General features: G+C 38.3%; 1 protein-coding gene across 1 annotated transcript; it reads left to right on the forward strand.

The window, feature by feature from the left end:
* The first annotated feature begins 628 nt into the window (after nt 1–628).
* LOC139888423 (uncharacterized) lies at nt 629–4984 on the forward strand. Its single transcript, XM_071871433.1, has 9 exons — nt 629–643; nt 1048–1767; nt 1848–1994; nt 2282–2653; nt 2760–2912; nt 3164–3289; nt 3463–3777; nt 3885–4208; nt 4502–4984. Exons 1-9 carry the CDS (start codon nt 629–631, stop codon nt 4982–4984), a joined length of 2655 nt encoding a protein of 884 aa, XP_071727534.1.
* The last annotated feature ends 4373 nt before the right edge of the window (nt 4985–9357 follow it).

The following is a 9357-nucleotide window of genomic DNA, read 5'->3' on the forward strand; positions in this document are numbered from 1 at the left end:
TAGAAGTATAGTACATCTAAACGTTATCATTGTGCTATTTGTTTAATCTGATTTTGAAGTTTGAAAAAGTTCTATCTGGGCAAAATGCTAATTTTTTTATAGATTTCCCTCATCTTCGAATGACTGTCCCATTCCATTTTTGGTATAACTTCAAGCCTGGACATATAAAATGAAAGGGATTATCACCAAAATGCCCAAATATTTTTTACTCCTTGCACCAGAGCCCAACAAAAAAAAAATTGACAAAATGCCCTCGCAAGGCGCAAGGTACCTTGCGACCTTGCGTCCTTGCGTCCTTGCGTATTATTCTAAAAAAATCACGGTTAAATGACATGTTTAAACCCGTCACTATACACTTTCATCCGACTTCGCAAACACGCAAATAAACAGTAACACAGGCGATTCGCAAAAACGCAAGCACAAACGCAAACCCTGTTCATCGCTTCCATTACTACTACCAGATTCTCCTCCTTCATCATCTCCACCACCACCTAACCCCTCTTGCCACCACCGTGACCTCTTATTCTAGCCTACAAGCGTTTACACGAAGTATTAGGGTTTTCACGCAAAGTAAATCGGGTTTTCACGAGGTAATCAAGCTAATAATCAAGGAATCAACCTCTCTACGATGGCGAGCACCCAGGTTAGTGATTACTTTGTTATTTATGTGTGTTTTATCGGTTTATTTTGGGTTCGATGCGAATTGTATAAATGTGCACACCAACTGCTCGATGAAATGTCTCTTCGAGGTGTATTTGTGTTTAATGAAGTACAATCGTTGTTTTATGACATGCAACTGTATTTTAGGTTATATGGTCGAGTGAAACATACATAAACTGCTCGTAAAATTATGGAAATTAATCAGACGCAAGACCTAGTTTGCGTGCTTGCGTACGCATTGTTAAGGACGCAAGGTTATATTTGCGTCCTTGCGTGTCTCCAGAAACATGTCTTTGCGTCCTTGCGTTGTTCTATTAAACGGACGCAAGTTTTTTCTTGCGTCCTTGCGTCCTTGTACTTCTGCTGATTATAAAGTTACTTATGCAGGGATTTGTGGAAAGAAAGTTAACGATGAAGAATAAGTTGACCGTTATAGGGGATGTGAAGAAGGTCATGACTGAGAATCAAATTAAAAAGTTTAAAGAAACGTGTTTTGATCCATGGTTAGATCTTGAATACTTTGGTAATGATCCCGGGCTTGTACATTGCATGCTTCAACGGAAGAGTGTACGGCCGGAAAGACTGGATAATGTTAAGTACCCCGATGAGCATGAGGATATATGGTTTCATTTTCAGGACAATTTTTCGATTAGATTTGGTCGCCGTGAATTTTGTCTTGTGACGGGTTTTTTGTTTAGTAGCCGGACTGACATGGCACATTACATCCCGAAGAATTATGACGTCCAGACCGCACCTATTAGACGACGTTTATTTAAGGGTTTTAAAGATTCTCAAAATGTTTTGATTAGTGATGTTGAAAAGATGCTTTTAAAATCTGATCACAGCCGTATTAGTGACGATGATGTGGTACGATTAGCAATTATCTTGATTGTAGAGAGAGGTTTTATGGGTAAACAAGGGATCCATGTTGTGAATAAAAAGTTTTTATGGCTAGTCGAAGAGTTATCGCGTGTTAATCAGTACCCATGGGGGTCTCGTATTTGGGAGCCAACTTACGAAGCGGTTAGTGAAGGCTTTGTTATTCGTGAAAGCCAATTAGAGAGTGGAAAGGCGTACACTTTGGCGGGATTTATGTGGGCTTTCAAGGTAAATGGTTGAATATTTGTTATTTAATGTTAATATTTAAGATGTAACATAAATTAAAGTAATTGTTTTTTTATTTGTAGATTTGGATTCTCGAGTCTTACCGTCGTACCATTAAACCGTTCGCAAAAAAGACTGACAAGAATGGAGTACCGAGGGCTCTTTTTTGGAAGCGTTCATCTGCCGAGTCATTTGGAATGTCTGAATACCTTAAACTCCTACATATTCAGGTTAGTTACATTTTTAAAATGTTAGCCTATCCTAAATTGTTCATAGTTTATCTGTTATCTGTTTACAGACAGGTTCTGGTATGGGCGCAAAGTATACCTTGCGTCCTTGCGTGTATTTTTATGTAGACGCAAGGTGGACCTTGCGTCCTTGTGTGTGTTTTTGTTCTTCAACGCAAGAGTTGTTTGCGTCCTTACGTACACGGACGCAAGCTTTTATTTGCGTCTTTGCATATTGCTTTCTGCTAATATTCTTATTTGATAATTAAATAATTAATAATTAATTGTAGGATGAGTGTCCCAAGAAAAAGAGACCTTTTCGTGGTCTGCAGCCAACTGAAACAGAGCAGAGTTGTCAATGGTGGATTCAGAGTGACGTGTACTTTAGAGGAGGAAAGGTACCAGAAGATGAGATCGAGGTTGAGGTCCAGGATGATGAAGTTGATACAGATGATCCAGTTGTTGATGGGTCTGAGCAGACACACCACAAGCATTCAACAGAAGATGTTCATACAGAGGGCCTTCATGATGTACACAATTTACATCGTATGTTAGAGTTGTTGACAAAGCGGGTGGACAAACAAGAGAAAGAGTTAATTGATTGCAAAAAACTTGTTATGCAACACGAAGAACTTTTATCGCAACAACAACAACAATATCAGGTACATTGAATTGAATTGATTTATGTTGATTTATTTATTATTATTTTGGTATTAATTGAATTGATTTATTGATTTATTTATTACTTATGTTATTTATTGTGTTTAGGATGATGATATGTGTTTCAATCGATCTTTGTCTGATAATGAGACTGAAAGGCCGTCTCCAATGCACATTCGATGTGGAATCAGAGAAAGAAAGCCAACTGGTGTATTAAGGTCCCCATTCACAACACCTGGGTACAGAAAACCTATTGAGAAGGTACAGCCCAGCAAATTAAAAAAGTTGTATGTTAGATTATTGCAATAAACAATGGCTATTTAATGTTGTTTTCTGTTACTGTCTCGGACGCAAGACATGCCTTGCGTCTTTGCGTGTCGCAAGAGTGTTCTTGCATCTTGGCTTCTAGGCACGCAAGGTTTTACTTGCGTCCTTGCGTAGGCTTGTCGCAAGGTTGTCCTTGCGTCTTTGCGTATGTTTGTTTACTAAGTTAGCATTTGTATTTTACTCAGTTGTCAAAAGATGTGATTGAGAAGGTGGAAAGCATGAATGCTGTAAAGTTAGGGACTGAAGAAGATCAAGGTCAACAACAAATTAATGAGGATGTGGTACCCATGGACACAGATGCAGCAGCAGAGGTGAGTTTTGCTGGCGCAACAATCATTTGCGTCCTTGCGTCTGTTGTCTTTTAGGCGCAAGGTTGTTCTTGCGTCCTTGCGTGTGGTGTATTCTACACACGCAAGATTATGTTTGCGTCCTTGCGTCTGTTTGAATTAATTTATATTAACCTTGTTTCCCATAATTATTGTAGGTTAGTGTTGATAAGCAGCCTGTTAAAGTGACTAAGAGAAAAAGAAAGGAACAAGACTGGGCTACTGAGGAAGAAATTTGGGGGATGATTGACAGGTTTATAAATGATCAAGGAACTCTCCAACCACCGCCACCTAATGCCTGGAGAGATGGTAGAAAGCATGCAGGTCCAGCAAAAGATCCAAAGACAATGATTGAGAGCAAGCAAGAGACGCGTTGCATGTTCATCTTTCAAAATGAGCAATTCATTTTTATAAATCAAGAGTTTTGGCTTCGATTACTGGCATTAGGGCATTCTGGTTATTTGGATAACTTGGTAAGTTTGTAAGTTTGTTATTTTGTTATTCTTTTGTTAATTTTATACAATTTATTTATAAATTATACTAAGGTTACACTGTATATGTTAACTTGTTATATTTATAGCACGTTGACGGCTGGGCTACATTTCTGTTGAGATATCGTCAGAGATTTCTCCCCCGAGCCAGTCAAGTTTATGCCACTCCTGAGTTTCCAGCTGAGGTGCTTAAGGCTAGTTCTAGATGGACTATTATGCCACTGGGATTCCTGAACATGTTTGAGAGGTTCAACACTTATTTTGACAATACTCAGAAGGAGGTGGGCACACAGGAGGAATCTACAATAGATGGAGAGGGAATTATTGGCCAAAATCCTCCAGATTACATGTACTTAATTGGACTTGGAGACGGCAGTGTTGACCTATATCCATCTTGGGCTGACTGTGATCAGGTAAACACAAGAATATTTACAGCATTTGTTGTTCTGGAGCAGACGCAAGGACATTCTTGCGACCTTGCGTCTTGGTAACTGGACGCAAGTTCTCCCTTGCGCCCTTGCGTGTCGATGTCGCAAGGTCAACCTTGCTCCTTGCGTGTGTTTTGGCTACGCAAGGTTTATCTTGCGTCCTTGCGTCCCGTTGTCGCAAGGTTGACCTTGTGCCCTTGCGTATGTTTTGTGTCTTCGCAAGGTTTATCTTGCGTCCTTGCGTCTTTTGTTTTGTTTTAACCTTTCTGCCTCTACAGGTCTTGATCCCAATACATTTTTATGACGAAGAACATTTCCTGCTGCTTCAGTTGAAGTTAGAAGAAATGAAGGTTTCTGTGTACGACATTTTACCCGGATGTGTCCGTGAAAAAAAACTTGACGCAGTTTTCAAGATTTTGGGTGACAACTTGCCAGTGTACTTGAAGGCGATTGACTATTTTAACAAGACGCGAGACTCCCAAATTGTCGGATACTATGAAAATAAAGAGAGTGTGGAGTTGATGATTGAACCTGGTCCCGTTGTGCCAATTCAGATTGGTGCTCATGGTGATTGTGGGGTTTGGGTGTGCATACATATGGAGAGGATTATTTATGGAAGGGAGGAGGTTGACAACATTGGAGATGCTAAAAAGGCTGCAGAGCAGTATAGAAACAGAATGGCAAGGACGTTTTTTCGTGCACGTTTTGATACACAAGAACCGCCGCCACCAACTCCACCAGTAGAGATTCAGGTTGATTGATACATTGTAGCTAATAGGTAGCAGGTCTTGTATGCAAATATGGTGTAAATAGGTTGCTGGTAAATTCAGTTTTGCAACAGTTGTATTTGACATACACGCAAGGACGCAAGCTTATGCTTGCGTACGCAAGCTTAGATTTGCTTCCTTGCGTGTACATATTTTTGGCTGTTTTTTGTACGCAAGCATGACCTTGCGTCCTTGCGTGTGTATACTTTCGTCTATCTTGCGTACGCAAGCAAAGCCTTGCGTACGCAAGCAAAGCCTTGCGTACGCAGTAAGTGATTTGCTTCCTTGCGTGTGTTGTAAAACAAATTACATTTATTACATAAAATAACACAGTAGGTACCTAGAATACAAGGGAAATACAACAATACATTACAATAACGAAATCCAACAATAAGTTAAAAATAAAACTGACATTACAACAAATGCGATAGTGTTACTAATTATCGCTCCCTAAATTGCACGTTGCATAAAACTGAGACTGATATGCCTTAAAAGCTTCAGCATCTGTGGCCTTCTCCTTACCCTTCTTTGATTTTGAGTCCGATGTTTTTACTACCCTTTTAGAAGTTGATTCACCTGTTCGGTCATAAGAAGCTGTGCACGTATCCCTACCATGACCTGGTTCTTTGCAGCGAGTGCAAGTTCTTACGGTTTTTTCAGTATCTTCACCCTTCGACGGAATACGTTTTGTACTTTTAGGGCGTCCAGGGGCTCTTTTCTCCTTAATGGGAGGGTTTACAATTTGTAAAACGCCGGGCGACGGATACGACCATTCTGACCGATGGGGCAAAGGAAGGATGTGTTCCAAATACATATTTATATAAGTTTGAGTTGTGAACCAGTGTGATACAAATTGAGTAACATCCTCCACGTCGAAAAGTCGTGCTGCTGCAATAACATGACCGCAAGGTATCCCCGATAACTGCCACTGCCCACATGAACATACTTTATCGTCGAGATTAACCATTCCATTTTTTCTGCCATCTCGCACTTCTATTAGATTGTTTGTCAATGGAATTGCTTGCCATCTTCTAGATTTTCTCGTCCTCTTGCCTAGTTTACGTTCAGCATATGGGGTAACCGTTGAAGTAAGACTAACCGACTGGTTGCGATGTTTGAAATTCCAATCTTGTACTGAAGCGCGAAAAAACTCAAACAACATGCAAACATGTTGTTTTCGAGCATGTTTGGATAGTGCGTTAACAGACTCTACACTGTTGCTAGTAAGGTATGAATACCTAACATGTTCAGCTCTACTTCTGGACCATTTGTGGAAACCAACTTGTTCTAAATAATTGTAAGACGCTCTCAATCTTCTTCGAAATACACTAAGATGATCCTCAAAATTCGACCCACGATAAGCTTTCACCATTTTCCAATAATGCCATTCAAAATATTTGAATTTGTTAGATTTAGTCTTGATGCTTCCAAACAAATGACGTGCGCAAAAACAGTGAAAGGCTTCAGGAAACACAGTTGAAACATCATGTGCAATTGAAGCAGCACGATCAGAAATAAAAGTAAGCTCTGAAATACGATCACTCATACCACAACTCATTAAATGATCTCTTAGGTTGCCTAAGAACCATGACCAAACCTCGTTTGTCTCGCCGCCACCAATTCCATAGGCCAATGGCAGAATTCCATTATTGTCATCCATCGCAACGGCAACTAAATTTGTCCCCGAGTACCCTGCCTTCAAATGCGTACCATCGACGATGATTACTGGGCGACAATGTTGAACAAATGATCGAACCTACATAGATTTTAGCAGGTCAAAAGTGTTCAATTATAATAAGGTCAAGTATAAGTTAAAAATGAGAGAGATTATCGATACTTACAACTACGCCAAGGGAATAGTAACACATCAAAAATCTATCTTCTTTGTCGGTGACCAAATTACTTACGCTTCCCGGGTTGTGGATCCTAATGTTATATAGGTAAAGGGGAAGCAAGAGGAACGAGTCCTCAGAACTGCCACGAAGCATCTGTAATGTATGACATTTGGCCCTCCATGCTTGATTGTAAGATATGCTGACACCGAACCGTTGTCCTATATCCGCACGTATATCATTTGCTTTGTATTCCCGGTTTGCAGACTTGAAAGAATCCACAAGCATACTACCCAACACCTTTTTGGTAGCATGTTTATTGTTTCCCATAATTAGTGTGCGTGAGCATGTGTGTACGTCATGCAATTTCTTTACCATAAAGTTTTCAGTGTTCCGTATTTTGTAAGCACTAATTTTCCATTCACAATTTGGCAACACACAATTAGCGGTGTATCGAGATTTGTCCGTCTTTACAGGCTTAATTTGGAAGTTTTCTTCAAGACATTTTGTAAATAGAGTTTTTATGAACTCGACCTTGTTCAAAAAAGTTTGACGAACTTTAATTAAATCTGATACCCTATACGTGGTTGGTGTTTGTGTCGTAAATTCAGGCTCTTGCTCTTGCTGACTCAATAGATGTGGCATATTCCAGAATAAATCTTGCTTTTCTTCTTCATATTGATCTTCTTCGTCTTCGTCTCCGTCTTTTTCTCCATCTGAATCACTAGATGCGACAACAGATATCTCAAACGGGTGGTCTCCTTCTTTAATTTTACATACGTTTTCAACACCATAGTTAAACATATCAAACTCTTCAGTGTTTGGAGGTGGCATTTCAGGCTCTCCCGCTTCTAAATTATGAAGGTTTGGTTCAGTGACTTGTGTTGAGTGTGTTTCTGGGTTTGGTTGTGGTTGGAGTGTTTCTGGGTTTCGTTGTGGTTGGTGTGTTTCGTAGTTTCGTTGTGGTACGTGTGTTTCTGGGTTTCGTTGTGGTAGATTCATTCGTACTTTCTCAACAATATAAATATCAATCGGAGCATTTACATTTGCATATTGTAAGAACTCTTGAAAGTCTTCATAATCATCCGTAATATCAAAAACATGGTTATTATAAATGTATCTCATTGAAACAGGTGAATTGGGTGGCATTTGTATTTTTTTTAAGAACATTTTTTAATAATATTCTCTGATTCATTGGTTTTACAGGTGCAACAGGTAGTTTTAGCCGAATTCTAAAACAATCTAGGGGTAAATACATGGGAATGTTGTTAATGTACTCAAAAGAACCCCCACAACATATATGAACAACAAATTTATCTTCATTAACACAATTCATAAATACTTATTTAGTGAAAAAAATGCTTGAAAAAGTACCTTGTGTAGCCAATAATCACTGAAATTCTTTTGGAATGAGTTGTTAGGAAATGATAAATTACAAGTTCCAGGGACATTCTTTATATAGGATCGAAATTCTATCCATGAAAATCTAGAAAATCTAATGAAATCTTATCCTGAAAATCCTATCCTGATAAGATAAAGGCGCAAGGACGCAAGGACGCAAGGACGCAAGAAGGCTTGCGTCCTTGCGCCATGGTTTACGCGAGGTACCTTGCGCCTTGCGAGGGCGTTTTGTAAAAAAAAAAAAATTTTGGGCTCTGGTGCAAGGGATAAAAAATATTTGGGCATTTTGGTGATAATCCCAAAATGAAATCCATACATATGTAATATAACTTACACCAAACTGATTCTTAATACATCATTCATTATTATTGTAAACTTAACTTAAGTTCAAAATAGTGTTTCTATTTTAGAACATATATCATACATAAACATTATGTATTTAATTTATGCACTTGTGGTACAATACTAAAAAAATTTCTAATGATATCCTAAAAAATAGAGATATTTCCAAAGTATTCATATATGTTCAAACGTATAAATTTTAAAAATAAAACTAATGTGTTTCAAACTAATATTGTTTCTTTTCTTTTTGTTCACATGAAAGTATGATAGAGTAACCTCAACAAGTATAATGTAACATCCATATTGATATATGTAGTGAATACACTTCCAGCATATAATATAAATATTAACGAAATGAAATATGATGACTCAGACAATAACAAATACTAACATAAAACATCAACAATCTGGTTACATTACTTCTACTAATTTAAACACGCATGTTTTTAACCAACATCAACATCCTTAAGATACAAAGGAAAACCATAACCATCAAATGTACCCTAACATCAATCTTAGATAACACATGCCCATTGTCTAAAACATAAACAAAACACACACCAACATCCAACTTAAAGTCATATCTGAAAACATCCAACAAAAAACTTCAAAACACAGCATATGTCATCCATGTTGAACAACTTAATACGCCCTATATCCAGTTGTTGATTCTACCTATCATCAAAAGATTGATGTGGTATGCTGTTTTCAAACATTCAACCCATTACGTCTCAAAGTAGACATAACAAACTTATCTTCCTGCGTGTTGTATGTCAAGTCAGCTTCATCATT

This window comes from Rutidosis leptorrhynchoides, chromosome 2 (assembly GCF_046630445.1).
Source record: "Rutidosis leptorrhynchoides isolate AG116_Rl617_1_P2 chromosome 2, CSIRO_AGI_Rlap_v1, whole genome shotgun sequence".
Classification (NCBI taxonomy): domain Eukaryota; kingdom Viridiplantae; phylum Streptophyta; class Magnoliopsida; order Asterales; family Asteraceae; genus Rutidosis; species Rutidosis leptorrhynchoides.

Excerpts from the sequence above, each read along its gene's own strand:
- LOC139888423 (XM_071871433.1), top strand. Across the intron at positions 2,654-2,759 it reads AACAACAACAACAATATCAG|GATGATGATATGTGTTTCAA; the intron begins GTACATTGAATT and ends TATTGTGTTTAG. Across the intron at positions 4,209-4,501 it reads CTTGGGCTGACTGTGATCAG|GTCTTGATCCCAATACATTT; the intron begins GTAAACACAAGA and ends CTGCCTCTACAG.